At 45.7% G+C, this 20,952-nt stretch overlaps 1 protein-coding gene across 1 annotated transcript; it reads left to right on the plus strand.

Moving 5' to 3' along the window:
• Positions 1–1,823: 1,823 nt before the first annotated feature.
• Positions 1,824–14,111, plus strand: LOC134616407 (prohibitin-2-like). The gene is made up of 10 exons (XM_063461277.1): positions 1,824–1,908; positions 2,783–2,912; positions 4,123–4,207; positions 4,748–4,827; positions 5,410–5,594; positions 6,313–6,442; positions 6,740–6,843; positions 8,678–8,755; positions 12,301–12,377; positions 13,189–14,111. Exons 1-10 carry the CDS (start codon positions 1,888–1,890, stop codon positions 13,208–13,210), a joined length of 912 nt encoding a protein of 303 aa, XP_063317347.1. The 5' UTR covers positions 1,824–1,887; the 3' UTR covers positions 13,211–14,111.
• Positions 14,112–20,952: the final 6,841 nt, after the last annotated feature.

Genomic DNA, 20,952 nt, shown 5'->3' on the forward strand with positions numbered 1-20,952 from the left:
TTTTATGATCTGAATTCTTTGCTTGATTTTCGCTGTTTGAGATTTGAGCTTGTGTTCAAAGTTTGAAGAGAGCAGGTGTGAGCTTACTCTTCACATTTCAAATAAAAAGCTACCTTTTTCTGTTTCTAAAAATTTAAGAGTTTCAAATTCTACTTTTATGAACTCCCAATTTTAATTGTTTAATGATTTTTCTAAATATGTCCAGTTTATTTATCCTTTATACGTCGCTTCATTAGCTTGATTTGCGAAGTCATAGTTTTACCTCAGCTCATAATTGTGCCTTTAAGTTTCATTTTTGGAAGGAAGTAAAAATACAGATGCAGGGCAGAGATAATAAAAGTCAGTAGTGCTATTTTTATTAATATGTGTTGACCCGTAGTGATAACAGTGTAATAGAATAACGTTTAAACATGACAGTGTAATAAATTAGTGAAGGTCACATTTTTATTTGAGTGACAGCCTTTATTTTCTGATTGCTTTTTAAATACTTTTATATGATTGTTATTAGTCATTATTCTGACTAGTATTGGTTTAAAATGTGGAACTAACTTTTTCTCATCCTTTAGAGGAAGATGAGTAAATATGTCCAGTTTGTGTGCACAGCAGCAGGATTTTGATGTTAATTCCTTGAACTCTGTCGCAAAATTTCTTCTTGAAAGCACAACGGAAGCATTTCAGTGGCTGACTTCACTGTGTTCAAACCACGGAAACAAAGGCTTGAGTGAATTTCAGTGTGAAAATAACCGTTTTATGTGCAGCAGGTGCTCCTGCGGTTTGAGGAGCTGCTGACACCCCGGAGCTCTGCTGCCCTCTGCTGCCCCCTGCTGCTCAGGGCCGGCATCACTGTATCCGTGAGATCATACGCTGTACTCTGTCTTTAACTCTTATAACTTTGTACTTTATAGCTCAGAATCCTTCTTGCTTTTATTTTGTAGAGACTTGGCTGCTGAGACTTCCTCTTTTATGGCAAAAATGAAAAGCGAATCCTTAATTTCCATCCTCAGAACTTTGGGTGGGTTTAAAACATTTTATTATATTTAAAATCCATCCATCAGGAACCCCCAACTCTGGAAGGACCTGCACACTTTGATAAACTCACCGTTATGTGTCACTGCCCTCATTATGTCTTTCTTTTGTTATTTTTATTCATTTGTAAAACTTTTCTTCTGCAATTGCTTTTATTATTCATTACTATTCGTGACTCATATTAACAGGTTTTCTTTTCATCTATGTGGACGAATGGAAAGAAGGAAAGGAAACACAGATGACAGGGAAGTATACGGAAGTAGCAACAAAGACTTGAGTTAAAATTCAGAAAGAAAATGTAATTAAGGAAACGGGAGAGTGGATAAAAGTACACTGGAGTGTAAGAAAACTAGGAAAAGAAAAGGACATAAGGAAAAAAGAAAATGTTTCTGTAGTATGTAATTTTAAAACTTGTAAAGGGCAGCAAGGAAAAAAAATTAAGGTAAAGGGAAGAAAGACTGATTAATGATGACGTAAGGCAGGGGAAGAAAGGAAATGAAGAGGAGAGAAGAAAATGCGGACAAGAAAAATCAGGGAAGTATAAAGAAAGTAGGAAAAGTAATAAAAAGGTAACTAGGAAAGGGGAAATATAGAGAAGGAGACAAAGGAAAACATCCGTCACCCCCACCCGGAGGTTTAAAGTGTGTGTAGTAATAATATCACAATATTCTAATGTTGTCTCTATTAGTATTATCTGGCTGCTTTTAACTCAAAGTCATCAGAAATTCACGGCCGATAGAGACTATGCCCCAATACTCTTAAAAACTACATTTCCCAAGTTACCCCACAATCCCGGAAACGCGTCATCACTTGCGACCTTGTCTTCTTCACTTGGTTTTCTAACAGGCGCAGAGGGCGAGCATGGCGAATAAAGATCCCGGGGTGAGTGTTTCTAAGTCTCACGTTTAAACTCGGCTTTAAAGGAAAGTTTGGCGCGTTTTCTGCCTTCAGCTCAGGTTCAGCCGCTCCGGGTTTCCCGCGCTTTGCACGCACCTGGGTGACATTTTAAAAGCTTTTAGGTCTGACACGTGAGTCTGATGTAAGCAGGTTTACACTCGAAATCATGTCAGCCAGCTTCCATCCAGCCTGAAGTCACTAATGAGGCACAGGTGGGGGGCCGTGAGAGCCACTCGATGCCGGTTAGCTAGCTTTACACTCAGGCAGAGAGTGGAAGTTGAACATGACGCCGGGGTCCCTTTAAAACTCGCTCAGATTATGAAATAATTGAGTTTTTAACACATGTATACGGATTAGAAGTAAATTCACTGAAAATATTGCAAGTTTCTAGAAGCCGTTATTTAATTCTGCCTATGCGTAACACACTCAGGTGCATCAGGTGTGCAGGCAGGTGAGTCTGCAGTCCCTGATGTTACAGGCTAATTAACCCGCAGCTAGCACAACAAGCCAAAGAAAGCTGATTCTCTTTAAGTCTAATTATGTTTTGTGCTTTTTGCATGAGCCGAGTTTAAAATTAGTCCTTAAAGTTAAGACAGATGATCAGACGTGTCCAGCCTTGTGTTAATATGGTTGTGTCCCTTTGTTTTATTTTATTTTATTTTTTTAAACAGTTTATTTTTAGAGAGAATTTGAGTGTCCTCTAACGATGTGGCATGTTTCTGTGGCGGGTACATGCAGGCCTTGTAGATATAAAGGGAGGGGGGGTTGTCCACCCAGAGTCAAGGTCACTGAGTTTTAACCATGAGTGTCCCTGTGTGAGCGAGCACGGGGGAGATTTACTGAAATCCTTGTGTTTCAGGGTTTTCTGCAGCAGCTGCGGCAGATCGCAGGCAGGATGTCTTCAGGACCTCGGGGCGCAGGACTCGGCTTGAAGCTGCTGATTGGTGCTGGAGCTCTGGCTTACACAGTGAAGGAAGCCACGTACACAGGTAACCCTCAATCACTGTGAAAGCATGAATATTCAGCACAGCTGGGGCTCTGATCCCTGACACTCCCACTCTCCTGGAGTAATCTGGCATATTTAGTGTGACAGAGTTCTTTATAGATCTTTTATCAAAGCGTGTCTGTGGTTTGTGGTACAGGCTCGAAGCTCGATTCTCTCCTTTATTGATACAAAAACATGAGATTGCCTGAAGCTGCTCTGCAAGTTTCCAGCTTTGATTAAGGAAAAGTGGAGTTGGGCTGCAGTTGTTACCCAGCCAGACAAGAGACGGATGATGATGTAAATTCTGCGTCTAAAGGTGGTCGGCTCAGGCTTATGAAACAAGAAGTGATTAAATATGTATAAAATATTTACTCACTAAATGGTTTTTAGCAGGCAGCCACACAAAGTCTGCTCCACCTGCAAGCACTGGCGCTAACGGTCTGTTCTTTATTATATGAAAAACTTCAAATGTTTAAAACTCAGTAGGATGAGAAATGGGCCTTTCCTGTATGTCTGATTCTGTGAAACCTTCAGAGAGGCTGATGGTGCTCGGTGGTACTCTGAGACATCTGTGGAAAAAGAGAAAATCCACAGCTTTGTGCTCATGCTTGTATTCATTTTCATCTCACGAACTACAATCTAAAACATCTTCACTGTTTAATTAAAGTCTTTCATTTTCAGATCCATGTTTTATATTTTTATTAGAGCAGCTTAGCATGAGTCCCACTTCGCAGGCCTCGATGCCCCTCAGCTGTCTGTAAGAAGCTGTTTTACCTTCACTTAAAGCCAACATCTGTGCGTGAGCTGACCACGTTAACAATAAGGTCTCTCTATGACATCATCAAGGTCCAAGAGCAAGAAAAAACTGTGTGAAACTGAGTATTTAGAGCAGTCTGAGCTTTTGACTCTCAGGTATTACTGACCTCGTGTTAAACTATGGTCACATTAACGTGAACGTCCACCTCTGGACCAGGTGAAGGTATCAGAAGTTTGTTTTAGTCTCGGTTTAACAGGCTGAAGTGTGTCAGCAGTGATGTCATTAGCATCATTGTTGTGATGTTCACACAGCAGAGAGCAGGTCTGTGCTGACAGATCTGTGTTTGTAGTTTATGTTCCTGAGTGGGAGCTTCAGGCGGTGAAAAGGGCTCCGTCAGTTTAGTAGAAACGATTGAAGAACAGCTCAGGTTTCAGTCTGTTTGGTCTCCTGTGTGCAGTGGAAGGAGGTCAGAGGGCGATCATCTTCAACCGGATCGGAGGGATGCAGATGGACACGGTGCTCGCCGAGGGACTCCACTTCAGGTACGAGTCCACACCCACACTGTTACCATAGCAACTAGCTCATACTGACTGACAGGTGACTGATGTTGGCTCATATTAATGGGCGTGGTTGTTTGGAGGTGTGGGCGGGACCGTAAAACAGTCAGAAAGTGTTTTAATTTTCTGTTTCACTGCTCTGTTTGCTCCGTTTCTAAATAATCTTTATCAGCGCCTCCTCAATACATTTCAGGCTCTCTAATCTCATTTTCTATTAAATTTTCTCTAAATTTGACCTTTTCTGTGTTGATTTATAAAAATGGCTTTTCCTTTTTGAGTTTAACCGATCAGTGTTGGGTAAACAGCAGGTTTTTCAGGGCCGAACAGTCTTCCGACTTTCTTCCTTTCTATAAAACTGCACTAAAAGACGTCCTGCAGAGTAGATGGACATGCACATGAAGGTGCAGCCCCCCAACACCTCTGAGGATTCCAGCATTAGAAACCAGTTTAATAAAAATGATTTACAGATGCAGAAAAAAACAGATCAGCAAACTAACTGATGTGATTCTGTGTGTCTGTCTTCAGGATACCCTGGTTTCAGTATCCCATCATCTATGACATCAGAGCCAGACCCAGAAAGATCTCCTCTCTCACTGGAAGCAAAGGTCAGACGCCTCCTTCATATAACTGAAGACCGTCTGTGGACGTGTTTGGTTTTAGAGGAAAACAAGTCCAGTTTTCAGACTTTTTCAGAGTCCTGCAGCCTCGAGGACACATCAGGTTATCCAGTCTTAGATTAAGCTTTTAATCATTAAGTGTCAGTAAAGCTGCTTCTCAGCATTGTTGGAAACTCCACAGATACAGATCAGCTTCATGTTTTAATGTGTTTACAGACACTTCACTGTGTCTTCATATAACAGCTGGTTAGTTTCAGATAATCAATGAAAAAGTAAATCAGTATAATGTTCAGTCAACAGTTTGGAGACTTTTGGAATAAGCCTATAAACTATAAGAATATACCCACAGATGGCCACAGTGCTTCAAAGCTGGTTGAACTCATTGACGAATCAGAGGTGTGAATCGAGCCTGTGCAAAATCATGAATAAGCTTCAAACAAGTTGAACCTTTTTACCACAACACCTGAAATATTTGTATCAGTCGTGTGAATCTCACAGAACAGCAGAGCTACGGTTGGTTAGTCAGCAGCTGTCACAGATGTTCAGGTTCTGACTGGTTCTGTCTCTCAGACCTGCAGATGGTCAACGTCTCCCTGCGAGTTCTGTCCCGGCCGCTGGCGTCCAACCTGCCCGTCCTCTACCAGCACCTGGGACAGGACTACGACGAGCGCGTGCTGCCCTCCATCGTCAACGAGGTGCTGAAGAGCGTGGTGGCCAAGTTCAACGCGTCGCAGCTCATCACGCAGAGAGCGCAGGTACAAACACGCCACCAGAGCGGTGCGCTTTGTTTAATCACGTGTGGTGATGTGGGGTCAAACACACAGACGGACGTGAGGAGGATCTCAATCCAAAAAACATATAATTATATTATGGAAGCTGTTACATCACATGTGTTATTTCTCTTCGGGTCACCTGTGCCTCGTCGTCTGATAACCCAAAGCTGGGCTGCAGTTCAGTGCGGTGGTTGTTCCAGAGGTCCTTAGACCTCCGAGGTGAGGCACCCCGAATGTTCCCCCGATCAGATACCTGAACCAGCTCAGCTCGCGGAGGTGCAGCTTCACTCTGAGCTCCCTTTGGGTGTAAGCTCCTTAGCGTGTCTGAGAGCTGAGCTCAGACGCCCTGTGGAGGAAGCTTATTTTGGCTGTTTGTGTCTGCGACCTCGGCCTTTCAGCCGGGGTCATGACCTCAGGTGAGGCTTGGATCCTGGTGCCACTGGTAACCTGAAAGCTTCACTGTCTGGTTCAGGCTCTGTGCACCATTACGCTCTGGTGCTACACTGTGACACTGACCATGAGCAACACTGTGGGAATGACTCACCCTGTCCACAGGAGCTCTGTGGAGTGTTCCTGCAGAGGGCCAGTCAGAAGTCCTGACTGGTCCTGCAGCTCAATTTGATATTTCAGAGTTCTTGATGATCACTTTTAGTGATCTGACACTGAGGTCCTCCTCTGTCTGACTCTGTGTCTCCTTCAGGTTTCCATGCTGATCCGCAGGGAGCTGTTTGAGCGGGCCAAAGACTTCAACATCATCCTGGACGACGTGGCCATCACCGAGCTCAGCTTCAGCCGCGAGTACACGGCCGCCGTGGAGGCCAAACAAGTCGGTGAGTGAAGAGTCGCTCGGTCTTTGTCCTGCAGCCACATCGGGCCGAATTTCTGACCCCGGGGACTCGATGATTACTGCGTCCACCTGACAGTAACGGCTGGTTTATCATCAGCGTGTGGAGAATGAAATGATTTCAGTTTATTGGAGACAAAATCATGAGACTTGACCTAAAGCTACATTACCCAGATTAAACCAGAGTGATGAACTTATAAAAACAATCACATGAAAGGTCGTTGACCTGCGGGGTGCGTCTCTGCTCAGCTGTGATGAACGATTGTTGTTTGTTCCTCTTCAGCCCAGCAGGAGGCGCAGCGAGCTCAGTTTTACGTGGAGAAGGCCAAACAGGACCAGAGGCAGAAGATCATCCAGGCCGAAGGAGAAGCTCAGGCCGCCAAGATGGTGAGCTCAGCTTTGGAGGGAGATGTCTTTAAGATGAATTACTTTTTTAGATTAAAAAACAAATGAAATCCACAGTGTCAAAGTTACAAAGTGTGTGTGTGTGTGTGTGTGTGTGTGTGTGTGTGTGTGTGTGTGTGTGTGTGTGTGTGGACGGGTATTAACATCTTCATGGGGACCAAAAATTGGTAGTTTACTATACTTGTGGGGACAAACAGCCCTTGTGGGGACCAAAATCCCGGTCCCCACGAGTTTGAAGGCATTTTTGAGCCTCAAAATGTGGTTTTAGTGTCAGGGTTACAATTAGGTTATGGTTAGGTTTAGGGTAAGGGTCAGGGTTAGGCATTCATTTTTGATGGTTAGTTTTAGGGTAAGGGGCTAGGGAAAGCATTGTGTCAATGAAATGTCCCCACAAGGATATAAATACACACATGTGTGTGTGTGTGTGTGTGTGTGTGTGTGTGTGCGCCACAGCAGTCCTCCAAACTTTAGCCTCCGTCTGAAACCTGAAACTCTGAGACTCAGACAAACGTTTGGTTCTTTATAACATTCAGACCTGAAAAACCGCAGCAAACACAGAAACTGAACTCTTTCAGATCAAATTATTGAGCCTAATACTGTCATTATAATTACTGGATAAAAATAAGTTTGTAGCAGAGAGGAGCTGCAGGAGTCAGTTTTTCAAGAAGCTCGTTCATTAAACGTCAGCAGGTGACGTGTTCGTGGAGGAGGCCTCTGGCTGTGTTTGGATGATGGTTCAACAAAACCTCAAACCCAAGTCAGAGATAACAGCGTCACTTCTCTCTGGTAACTCAGACTGACAGAGATCTGACCAATCAGCGGGCGATTAGAGATATCTGAGGAATATTAACAGTCACTGTTCGTCTGAACAGGACACGAGAGCAGCGCTGCAGAAATCAGCACCTCTGTGAGCTCATAAGTTCACGTTAATCACTCGTTTGTAGGTTTATCACAGAGAAGCTTCAGTAAATGTAACTTCACTGAAACTCCAGCAGCATAAAACACATCAGTGACTGAGCATGCTCACTGTAACCTCATTTATGACAACATCACACTTATTAGCTCATCAGGTATTGGCTCAAGAATCTGTGATAATGTGGCTCTTCCAGCCCCGGCTGTGGGTCCGGCATTAGCTCAGCGTCACCCACACGTTCATGTTTCCTCGTATCAGCCTCCGTTCTTCAGAGACGTGTATCTTTGTGCTGGTGATGCTTTCAGCTGCTTCTTATCCCGGTGAGGTTCCCACAGTGGGCAGCTCCTCCAGAGTTTTGCCTTCCTAACACAACCCCAGCGGGATGCGTCTCCTCCTGGGATCAAACCGACGATCTTAGACTTGCAGATCTCAGACGTGAGGAAGCTGAAGCTCAGTCCATGTAAAGCCTCAGACGACCTCTGAGCAGCAGTTTGGATGGCAGTGTGAGAGCAGCTGTTTCCAGCTGTTGTTTTTGTTAAACATCTGCAGTCATTCAGCGCTTTCAAGGATTTTTACGAGTTAGTATCCAAAAACAAAGCGAGTGTGCTTTAGTAAAATACAGTGCTTGTTGCTGTGGCTGCGCTCGTGTGAATACCTGCTCTGTGTGAACTCGCTCACCTCGCCCTGTGAGAACCAGAAACACCTCAAACAAACACTTCATCCAAAAATGTGCTAATTATTTTCTCTGCATGTCAGCGTGCGTGCGAAGCCGAGCGGTGACACGCCCGCAGCTTCGATCCCGCTCGTCGTTAGTTTGAGCGCTGGGAGTGGCTTGCTCGGCCCGCTGCTCGCTCTCCTGCAGGTGTGTAGCGCTCACTAACAGCCTGTTTCTGTCTGCTGCAGCTGGGCGAGGCCGTGACCAAAAATCCAGGTTACCTGAAACTCAGGAAGATCCGGGCGGCGCAGAACATCGCCAAGACGGTAGGAAACACGACCCACACGATGTTCGTCTGTTTGACACGTCTTAACCCTCAAAGCCTGAAACAGAATCCCACAAATAAAAACACATTTCACTCATCCACAGTCACAGTTCTGCTCTGCGTACTGTCCCTTTAAAAATGCACAAATAAGCACAAATCCAGAGTCACACACTCCACCCTGCTGACACTGAGGCAGGGGAGAGGAGCACGAATGCAAACAAGGCGCCTTTTGTTTGAGTCTGCGACTGTTTCCATTCAGCAGGAACGAAACCTCAGCAGAGCCGAGAGTCGTACGCCGCCGATGACCTCGTCACATCACGATTTAAACCAACAGGTTTAAATGTAAACTCATCAGTTTTATTTCTCAGTCGGGCCCTCCTGTGACTCCTCGTGGTGGATAATAAACAAAGTGAGCAGAGGTGAAAGAATTTGTGCTGAAGAAAAAAAAGAAAGAGGGCTGATGGCAGACGGCGAGAGGAAATGTTTAATGCAGTGATGCTGCTGTGCTGCATCACTGCATTTACCATCAGCTGTAAAAGAGGGGAGGTGTTGTCACCCGCTGGGGGGGGGCAGGTGGGTTGGTGTGGAAACATAAGTTTCTCGAGAACGAGGTGACGTAGGATTTTGAAATTCACACCAAAGGTGTAGCTGAGATCAAGGTCAAAGGTCAAGTCAAACCTTGTGTGTGTGTCTCCTAGGAGACTGCAGGGTCACTGACGATAGGATGATTAAAATGATTGTTTCAAGACGTTTCCTGTGACACTCGAGCGTCTCTTCTACTGTGGATACCACAGAGGAAGAGCTGGCCTCCTTTAAAGGGTGGATGCGCAGGTGGTGTCTCTCACAAACCTAACACACCTGTTTCCCTTCTTTTTCTCGTTTGTTTGTTTTGTGAATCTTTTGTCTGATCGGTCCTTTCAGGGTCACTTTGTGCTCGTCTTTCAGTCTTTAATAGTTTGAAACGCTCAGCAGTCATTGGTTGTCAGTCGTGGAGCTCTCGGTGCTCGGCGAGCCGCCTCTGTCAGAGAGAAATCCTGACTGTGTCGGTGCTCCGGAGAATTCGCTGCACCAGAATGTTGCAAAGCTGATTATGAACACGGAGGTAAAGTAGAGCCAGAGCGCTGCTTTAGTGTAGCTGTTGTTACATCAGCAGCGCCGGCTCACCTGCCGCGCTACGAACACCTGCAGAGTAACAGAGTTAAAACTAACCTGCCCCTCCTCCTCCTCTGTGTGGGAGATGAAGAGACACATATTTGAGGTTGAGAACAGCTGTTTGATGGGAGGTTTCACACTCGTCAGTTTGGCTGAAACTAAAAACTCAAATGTGGACCAGATGATCCTGATGTGATGTTTCGTTTTCTTCAGAGTAAACATCACACGTGTTCCTGCAGCAGCGTGGTCTCACTGTTGGTCTGATTTTCATCACCAGAGTAAACTCGTTACTCGGCGCAGCGTGGGGTTCTCCTGGTTAAGAATCGCTCTTTGTACAGTAACTACCAACAGCTGAGCTGAGCAGTGATGCAGGCCTCAGCAGCTGCAGCTGACGTGAACAAGAACAGTCAAAGATATTTGTTCTATATTCATTAATCACTGGACAGCGGACGCCGAACGTTTGGTTTGAGTTCGACCGTGTTGAGCTGCCATGTGTGATCCAGACCACCAGGTGGCGCCAAGAGAGCAGGAATGTAACAGAAAGCAGGACTGAAACAAAAGGCTCAGACTGTAAACTGTCTGTTTTTTGTCCTCAGCTCTGACCTTTGACCTCCACTCACGCATCAGCCCACAGCAGGAAATGTCGAGCATTAATTCTGGATTTAATTATCTGAAATTAAAGCTGGAAAGAAATGTTTGAAGGTTTTAAAAGAACGCAGATCAGGTGGAAGAGGCTGAAGCGATGATCAGCAGCAACAGAAGAGAGAAACACGGCTTCATCGAGGCTTTAAAGTTGACTTTGCATCAAAATCACGGTGAAAACATCGCGTATTTAAAGTGACGAGCAGGAAAAACAAACCCTCGTGAAGCAGAGTGATGCACTCGCCTCTTCACTCACACAAAATACAGTCAATTCATGGATGAAGCCAACATGTTAAACAGAGATCGCAGGCTTTAAATCCACGACTCAGAGGAATAAAAGTAAAAAGATGCCACGAAGTTTCAAAGAGTTTGAGATATAAAATCCTGAAAACCTGACGAGGGAGGTGGAACCTGAAAACACAGGAAGGAAGCCGTGAGCCGACCTCACCGCGAGCTGTGACTAATACATGGAAACTGTGGAAGGCAAGCAGAGAGGAGATGGAGCCGCTCTGCCCCCCTGGCTTCAGACACAGGTGAACCTCAGCAGCCAATCAGAGCAGAGAGCAGGTTAATGAGGATGATGAAAACACAGATATGTTTGAGTCTTTATTCCGACGTCAGCCGCAAACATCTCCACCCAGCATCCCACCTGCACCGGCCTCATCCATCAGCTCTCGGTCAGTTTTAAATTTAAAGACTGTTTCCTAAATTTCCACAAACTCGCTGACGTCTGCTCAGCAGATGCTGCTGCTTGTCTTAAAGTGCAGATACAAATGGATCAGTACACTGCAGCAGCCACTTGAAACCTTCTTGTTTTACTTTGACACATTTTGACCAAGATCTGCAAGTTTTACATACATGTATAAATTTTAAGGAGCTTTACAATATTTAAAAAAAGCCAAACAAACTGAACAGCAGTTGGTGACGGTGGGATGGAAGAGACTCCCAGCAGAGTCAGGTGATGAGAGTACAGACCCACAGCAGCATAACTAAGGGAGGATTCAGGGTCACCTGGTCCAGCCCTAACTATATGCTTTAGCAAAAAGGAAAGTTTGAAGCCTAATCTTAAAAGTAGAGATAGTGTCTGTCTCCTGAATCCAAACTGGAAGCTGGTTCTGCAGAAGAGGGGCCTGAAAACTGAAGGCTCTGCCTCCCATTCTACTTTTAAATACTCTAGGAACAACAAGTAAGCCTGCAGTGTGAGAGCGAAGTGCTCTAATAGGGTGATATGGTACTACAAGGTCATTAAGATAAGATGGGGCCTGATTATTTAAGACCTTGTGACGAGGAGGATTTAAAATTCCGGTGAAGAGAAGTTGATGTGGGAGAAATCTCTCTGGTTCTGCTCCGTGTCGGCGCGCTCGCCGTCGCTGTGGCGTTTGGAGCTTCATTCAGACTGACTGCCCAAATCTATCAGAGCTAATGTGATGGTGATAATTAGCAGTGACTGAGACACCGTGCGAGTGTTTGTCTCCACCAGAGTATCACTGATGACGCTCATTCATTAGCAGCTCCGAGCACCTTTTCCATGGCGGCGTGATCGCTCTCACATGGCAGGAACGTCATCGGGACCGGGCGTTCGGCTGGCGTCATGCGTCTCCTACATGGACGGCGAGCGTGCTCGGCAGCTCTCGCTGTGAATCAGCTCAGTGTTGAAACTCGGACAGTGTTCCCATTGTGCTCAGTCAGGCCTGCAGGCTGCCTCCCACCTGTGTTTTCTCTCTGCTCACTCTGTGTGTGTTTGACCTGCAGGTGGCGCAGTCCCAAAACAAAGTGTACCTGAACGCCGACAGCCTGGTGCTCAACCTGCAGGACAGCAAAAGCTTCAAGTAAGTTCACCTTTTTCACTGGACCAATGAGGTCAAAGCTCTCGGTTACTCAGTGCCGTCTGAACACAGACGGTCCGATAAAACATGACACAGTCACAGAGACGCCAGCTGAGTGTGGCCACACTTCTTCCACATCACGTTTTAAACCTTTAAGTTTAACTAGCAGTCCTGTGTCGAAGCCCCGATGCAGTCTGTGCTGTTTTCTGCGGTCGCATGTTGACCTGAGAGGAGTTCGTTTCACTGAAGCAGCATCAGATCTTTGAAACTGCTCGAGTCGATGCTGGAAGAGTCTGAACTCTGGAGTTGCTACAATAATGAGGGAGATGCATGGATAAACAACTACACATTATTTACAGCATTAGTAAAGAGTGACTCTCATTTATATACTTTTTCTTTTGTCTTTAATTTTTGTACTGTGTTTAGTTTTAGTGTTTAGTGTCTCAACTTGTGTTGTTTTAATGAGTAATTGTGAGGTCAGTGGATGCAGACTGGACCTGGCTGCGATTTGCATTTGCACCAATATTGGAGAATTTGAATCGAAATTATTTAAGAGTTTCACGACGTTCAGCTTTGTGGTTTTTATGTAAACCTGCTAACAAAGTCTGGCACTGGTGCCCAGCCCCTGGTTTACACAGATGGGTTTTTGTTTCGTACACGCTGTGGGGACTGCCGAGATTCAGGCCTGGATTTACGGGTCTTTACGAGGTCAATCGGAGGTGTTTTTGGACTCTACACCTGCACAATAACCACGATGTTGGCGTGCTGTCCACGGAGCGTTTGTAATGTTTGACTCTTTGTGTCTTCCTTCCAGTTTGTCGCTCTCGAAGAAGTAAGAAGCTGCTTCTCATCATTCCTTCAGTTCTGCTTCTGCAGAAAGAAAACCCCTCCGGTCTTCTCCCACTTCTCCCCACCGGCCGATCCCACAGCAGGTTTATCGGTGATCCGCTTCGTTTCCATGACACCGAGCCTGACTTTCATGTCTGATAATGTAACGTTTACAGATGTTTTTCTCCTTTTTTGTAGAATCAGGAAAAGCTTTTTATTTGTGTGAAGTAGTTCCTCTCTGATGCAACCTTCTGCTTTTCGGAGTTTTCGAACTTCCTCTCTGCACAAAAACAAACTCATGAACACTTTTCATTAATTTATACGTGACCTGTCGTACAGCACAGTGCTCAAAGTAACAGTTTGAACTTTTCAAACACTATCAGAACGTTTTTCTGTTACTTTGTCAGAAAACTCAAGCAAACAAACAAACTCTGGTCTCCGGCGTTAAAGCCGACGTTTGCGTCTGACGTGTGATGGTAGATCTGACCCTGATGGGCTGAAACTGCTGGAAATGCAGGCGTGTTGCCGTCAGACTGCAGGAGGACGGTAGAATGAGTCCACCTGTCCGTGCTGACGCAGTCCGACAGGGAGCAGGTGAGCGCTTCGGCCTCGCGCCGCCTCGTGTGAAGACTCAGAGATCAGAGGCTTCCTGGACGCCGTCGGCAGGTCAGAGCTGCGGTGAGTCAGCGCTCGCAGCAGCTTTTGTTTTGTAACACTTCAATAAGCGTCTCATTCAACATAAAACCTCAAACCCTGCTGAGTCACCATCGTTAATGCCAGCCAGTATTTCTGTCAGTGCCGCCTTCTAACACACCGCAGTTTGTTTGTATGAATGGATCCATCTCCACACTGGTCGATGTTTGAGCACTTACACAATTTCTACTGAATAAATATGAAGTTCTTTGGAGACTTGCTGCATTCACATGTTTTTATTCACTTCCCTTCTGCTCCACTGGTGGATGTTAAACACAGTGAGGTGACTGTAACTCAGACTGACCACAGACTGTCTTATTCAAAGGACTTTGCTCCACACAGCACAGCGAGCCATGAAAGTCTGGTGTAATCTGTAATCTTAGAGAAATTCCTTCTCAGGTTTTTAAGATTTGGAGAATCGAGGACCAATGAGAGCGAAGCTGCAGCAACACAGCAAACAGTGTTGATTTCACAGGTTTGATTAAAGTACTTGGAGGTGTTTACAGTGATGTGAAAAAACTAAGCGCTGCTTCCTCGGGGACTGAGAGGGTGAGGTAACAGCCGGGTGCTGAAAGTCAAACATGTTAACTGAATATCAGAAAGTGTGAACGGCTATAAAAGCAAAGGTTGCAGATGTGGAACGTTGGGCTGTTTGGTAACACAGTGACACAATACATCAGGAGTGGATTTCCCAACGAGTTCACCCCAAGGTCAGACCCACAGTCCTCAGAGAAACTGCTACAAACCCAAGAGCTCCAGACTCCACAGGCCTCTGTTAGCATGTCAAAGGTTAAAGTTCATGGAAAAAAAAGACTGAAAAGCACAGCTTAGGTTTGAAAGCTGCATCTGAGCCAACCACAAGACTTCTGGAACGATGTCCTTTAGACAGACGAGACCAAAGTGGACGATGCACAAACTCCTCAGTGAGCACGGTGGAGGAGGGTTTGGGCTTGTTTTGCAGTCCCTGAGTGGACAAATGGAGATCGTGAGGCCGTCTGTCCCTCAGCTGAAGCTGGGACCACAACAGGACGATGAGCCGAGCACAGCAGCAGATCTCCAACAGCAAAAGAAAAGAAGCTGCTGCTGTAATAGTTCAGAGTTCACACGTCAGCCTGACTTCAGAGCCGTGCATAAACACACCTGCAAACCTCAATGAGCTGAAAACCATTACTGCTGCACACAGGTTCTACGAGCGACATGAGAAACATGACTGTACATGTTATCGTGTCAATATGAACTCTGAGAAAATATGAAAGATATGCAAAGAGACGAGAACGAGGAACCGCAGGGCCGAGACGCATGAAAGTGAAAATGACCTCATGAAGCAGATCGAAGTGTTTCTGTATCAGTCGGCTCGTGAAAACGTGGCACCATCGATTGATATGACATCAAACTGTGATGTGAGAAGTTTGCAGGGGAGCTGAATCTGTTTCGGACCTGCTGACGGCTCAAAGACGACCAAAACGTGACGTTTAGGGTCGGCAGCTGCTGGGTAAAATCCCATTTTGATAACTGAATTGTGTAAAATATGATAAAGCTGCTGTGTGTGTGTCACTGCAGATTGCGAGGTCACCTTGAGTCTGATTTCTTGCATGTAAATGCGACTTTAAAGCGAGTTTCCTGCGTCTGAATCCAACACGTTTGACAGCTCGTTAATATTCATGCAGACACGCCGTCGTCTGACTTACAAACAGCTACGCCTTCAATATCTGATGCTAGTTTCTCTAAAAGTACTCCGTCTAGTTTCATTTGAACAGTTTCACACAACAGTTTAATCTTAGAGGCTGCGTGGAGGGCGTTCCAACACTTTTATTTAAAATGGCATTAGAACAGAGACGAATGTAGGGTTCATCGATTAAACAGAAGCAGTTAAACTCAGTCAGGCTACAGTACGTACTGTACAGGTGATATTTCACTGGCCACAAACGAGAGCCTATAAAACATGATGCTAATAGACTCGTCAGTGTGACAGCTGTGCCATAATTACAGCTGTGACTTGAGTTAAATTAATGAAAGCGAGCTGATGTTGCTGATGTTGGTGTGGCTGCAGCCCTGCAGGGTTTAACCTGCACAGCAGTCAGCAGGCTTACCTGTGACCAGGTGCCCCGATTAAGGATCATATCACAGCTCATGGAGCATAAATATCACTAAAACGGTTCACAGTCAGGAGGGCAAAATAAAGAAGTTGTTCCTGAAGACAAAGACTTCAAACACAAGCCCGGGGGCACCGGCGGCCGGCCGACTGGAAAAAGTGAAAACTGCAAAGGAGGACGGGGGGGGGGGGCTCACAGTTTTACAGTCTGCTTACTGACTGTCACACTGCACCAGAGCAGGTCCAACAGGAACCTTTGAAGGAAATTTATGAATGAAAGGAAATTAGGTGATTTTTGTATTGTTCATATTCATTTAAAAACAGAACATTTCCTGTTTTTTGTTTGTTTTTTTAATTTTCTTGTAGAATTTTTTTATTTTTATGAATTAACAGAGTGTTTCAGAGCCCAAAGAGCCACACTGCCGGCTTTATTATTTACTAAAGCAGAATTTCTTTATGATGTGGGAAAAATGATGCGTCAGACGTGCATCAGTTTGTCAGACGATGATGTTAAATGTAGGAAACAAACAGTGTGGCCTCAGCTCTACTGCTCCGGCTCACTGCAGATATAACTGGATTTTGTGTGAGTCTTTACAGGCCACAGAGATCCACTCGATCCTCCAGAGATTTGATTGGTCAGTATGTAACCACCTTTGTAACCTTTAAGCCGTAACCTGAAGTTAGCTCGCTAAGCCCCAAATCCTGCTGGGTAGCAGACAGAAGGTCACCATTAGGAGAGAGGTGGGCTTTTCCAGAGGAGCTGGGAGAGCGACAGCTGCTGTTCATTGTGAACGAGCCCACTGAGCTGCAAGGACTCAATAAGAGACCATCTGCACCGCGGGGGGGGGGGCGGCTCAGAAAGACTCAAAGTGATGCAAATGTCCTCTGACACGCCGCGAGTGACCGGGACCTCTTCCAGCACAGACACAGGCTCCATGAACAGCCTGGAGGTTAATTATTTACCCACAAACAGGACCTCCAACCACCAACTGCTCCTCCCGCCTCACAGCAGCGCTGCTGCGAGAGGCAAAGTCTTCATGACCTTTCGACCTTTAAATGTTAACAGACTGCAAAACGAGCAGAAATGCGACTGCAGCTCAGCTCAGTAATCAACACTTATTCTCTTTAGCAGCTCATAATGCTGACGCTTCGAGGCCTTCGGCTAATTTCGTCATCACATTTGTCCCTGGAGCCCCTCCTCCTCCGCCCCTCCTCCCCTTCCTCTGCTCCACGGGGGCCACAGCACAAAAAACAAAGCAGAGGAGCAGAGATAAGATGGCTGCCGAGTTATTTATAGCTGCGAGCGAAGAGAGGCTGCAGCGCAGGCTGAGCTGCTGCAATGCAACCTGAAATCTGCAAGCAGGGAGGACGGGGGAGGGAGGAGAGCCGGGGGAGGGAGGAGGTGGTGGAGTCTATTGTGTGAGTGACACAAAGCGAGCTGCCGTCCCTCCATGTTGTGTGAGGCTGCTGTTCTTCTACATAAGACGGAGGAGGAGGAGGAAGGGGGCAGATTTAAATCTCAGAGGGGATTTTTTTCCACTCAGGGAGGGGGAGGGGACAGGACGGGGGAGGGAATGGGGAGGGTGAATATTCATGGAGGGTTTGGAAGGAAAAAAAAAAAGGGGGCTGGGAGATGGAGGGAGCACGCGATTGGCTGCCGCTCCCCGCCCCCTCACACCTCACAGCAAGCCTTTCAGCCAGCCAATCAGGAGCCGCTGCTGTGTTTGAAAGATGCCAGAGAGAAAAAGAGGAGGAGGAGGAGTTTAAAAAAAAGATAGATGTGCTGCCGGAGTGGATGTGCAGCGGCTGCAGTTTGTAAAAACAGAAACCTGTTTTCTAAATTTGGTGTTTTTCCACTCAGGAAGCGCGCGGCGCTGCGAGTTTACCCTGCCGCGGGCTCTTGGCTCATACGCCTTCACCATATGGTCGCCTCTCTTTCACACATGGGAGGCACTGCTCCAGATTCATCAGAACATCTCCCCGTCGTCTTCAAACTGCTTAATAAAGTTTATTCTGCTGTGAATGTCTGCACAGAGCGTGGAGTGTCGGAACGAGGCCGTCACGATTTATCCCCCTGTGAGCCGTGGGTTCTCGTTAATCATGTGATCAATTAAAGGTGGTGTCAGGGAAATAAGTCTTTATTAGCCCCTGGTGGCAGCTGTGGGGAACTGCAGCCTCATCTTTTTATGCCCGTCTTTTATCTGAAGCGCTGATTTAAATCTCACTGCGTGTACTTTAAAGTGTATCAGTGTATACTGTTCACACGTGAATTCCAAAATAAAAGCATACAAGGATCAAATAAAAGCACGGACTGTTTCGTGCAGAGCCGAGACCTGAGGCTGTGTCAGTGTGTCTGTCCTTCGCCGTCCTTCCCGTCGTGTCCTGTCTGTGCTCAGCTTCCTGCAGCAGTGAAACGCTGCTCGCTCGCCCTGACCTCGTTTCTTTGCTCCAGATCATCAGCGCGTTTTAATCTTCCGCTGGCTCCTGCTTGATCTGCCGTGCATGATTGCAAATTCGCTATTAAGACTGAAGGGAGGAGGAGGGGGTGAGGAAAGGAATGGAGGGTGAGGATTTAGGGGAGGGGGGTGAGGGTGCAGCTTTGGTGAGAGAGTGATATCACACACATGCTAACATGCTCACGACTCCACCTCCTCCACCCTTCCTGCGTCTCTGCCTCCACCCACACGTCCTGTTTCCACGGCGCAAAAACAAGGACGGATTACCGTTCATCTGCTCCATCGCCATGGAAACACTGACCTCACACCGTGGTGACCAGCAATCTGGGCTGGTCGCCATGGCGATCTGCCGCCCGGTGCTGTGCCGTTGCCGGAGCGAGTGGACAGGCGGCGTCTGCAGCTCTCTGCAGTGTCCAGATAGATGATGTACTGTGACGTGACCAGCAGAGGGAGCTCAAGATGAAGACAAATAAACTACAGTCAGAGGCAGAAACAGATGACATTTCTGACTGGTGTTCATGGACGGTCTCTTTGACTGTTTATTGTCCCTGAAGGCATCAAATATGTGACTGTCATCAGTGTCCCTGTGTTAGCCGCTTCCTCCTGGCTGCAAGTTATAAGTTAGCAATGCTTTGCTTCCCTCGGCAAAATGTCCCTGCTGGGACTTAAAAAAGTACGTAATCTTGACAGATTTAGGCAGCTTTTACGAGCTCTGAAGCTACTGCAGAAGTAAAAGGCTAACATCAGTCATATGACTGCGGCGCTCCTGTGCTCTCAGGTGAACATTCGGCAGTATACTGATATACACCACTGATGCCTGCCGTAGGACAAAAAGTGAGGAAGTTTTGTGCTCTGGGTACTCGTAGTGTACCACATATACACTATATGTGTATATTAACTTTATACACTCAGAATAACAAATGCAAGTACAGAAACGAGTACATCCTCAGGAAAAACCTGTCCTGAGACACGTCGAGGCTAACCGTGTTAAGCTAACTCTTCGTTCACGCAGTGCGCGATTCTCTGGAATGACACTTTTTATGCTACACCTCAGAAATCCTAGTTTGCACTTTGCTGTGTCTTATTATTTGATTGATCATAAGAAAGTTTTAAAAATAGTGCAAAATGACATGTTGTATATGCTAATGTTTGATTTGTAATAAAATTTTAATTCAAAGGAAAGTAAGATAAACTAGCTTAGCTAAACGCTAACTGTGCCAATGTGAAGGGTTCCCCGCCTTTCTGAATTAGCATCACTGATGTCTGTCTGTGGTTCGTGTCTGAGTTTGGATTCTGTTAGTTACCTGTTACCTGTTACATACATCAGGTTAGCTTTAAAATGGTTTTTGTAAAAAGCTTTCATACCTCAAAAACAATAATAAAATGAGTTAACTGAACTGAAACCCTAACCCTAGATGGATGATATGAGGTCAAACTTGTAAAGGAGCGCAGGTTTATGTTGTCCATACCACTGCACTTGTCACTCTGTTTGGTGAGTGTATGAGTGCATATTCATCTCAGTGATCAGATATTTCTTGCAGAAAAAGCTCTGTGGGAGTTGTGCACATTTTCTTTCTACCCTTCAGGTTTTATGAAAGATTTTGTTGCTGAGTGATGATTGAACCAACAGGGTTTGGTGCCAATTAAAGCCACTGAAGAGCTCCAAGCTTGAGTCATAAAACAATTTCTACGGGAACAAATGAATGAAACCTTGACTCAGTAAATCATAGCTCGGCTGCAAAAGGCTAAAAATACATTTTTCAAAGATGTTTTATGAGATTCATTAAAAAATGAATTCTGGCATCACTACCCAAAGCTGTAACTATGAGAATGGAGCAATCTCTTCTCATAACTCTGTTATCAGCTGGAAGTCTTCACCGTTTCCTTTTCTGAGTCGAATGTTTTCTGTCTTTACTCTAAATGGATCACTGAGTCACTTACGTCCTAATCCACCCCAAACTATAAGATTTTATTAGCAATGCCCAATACATTATTTCACCAGAATTCTCTGAAGTTTATGGAGAATAAAAAGCAAAAGTTTGGACCTTCTGGCATCTTCAGTGGACTTAAATAGCTCTCGTTGCTGTGCCATCCTTGGTACTGCAGTCGTGCAGCTGCTGTTATGGAGGAGAGGCGTCTTTATGTGCCACATGACAACAATACGGCAGCGATATCACAGCGAGCTGCAGGGACGTGTTGCAGCGATGATGACGGTGTTTGCTGAGCGTGAAGGAGAGTCAGTTTCCCAGAGGCCTCTGCTGTTGCTACCAACTGATTTTACACACAAATCCTCCTCCAGAGAGACCGCTAACGACTGAGTTATTGTTTTTACACTTCTTATATACAGATGGATAACCTTCTCTGAACTCTGCGTTACTACAGGGAATTATTCAGAAAACACCAGAAATGGAAGAATGGGTAACTTCCTCCAAAAAGTCGGAAACGTTTTTGTCCTGGTGTCAACTGATGCCATCACATGGCTGTCTTCCAGCATCTGCAGTACTGGCTT

This window comes from Pelmatolapia mariae, linkage group LG18 (assembly GCF_036321145.2).
Source record: "Pelmatolapia mariae isolate MD_Pm_ZW linkage group LG18, Pm_UMD_F_2, whole genome shotgun sequence".
Lineage (NCBI taxonomy): Eukaryota > Metazoa > Chordata > Actinopteri > Cichliformes > Cichlidae > Pelmatolapia > Pelmatolapia mariae.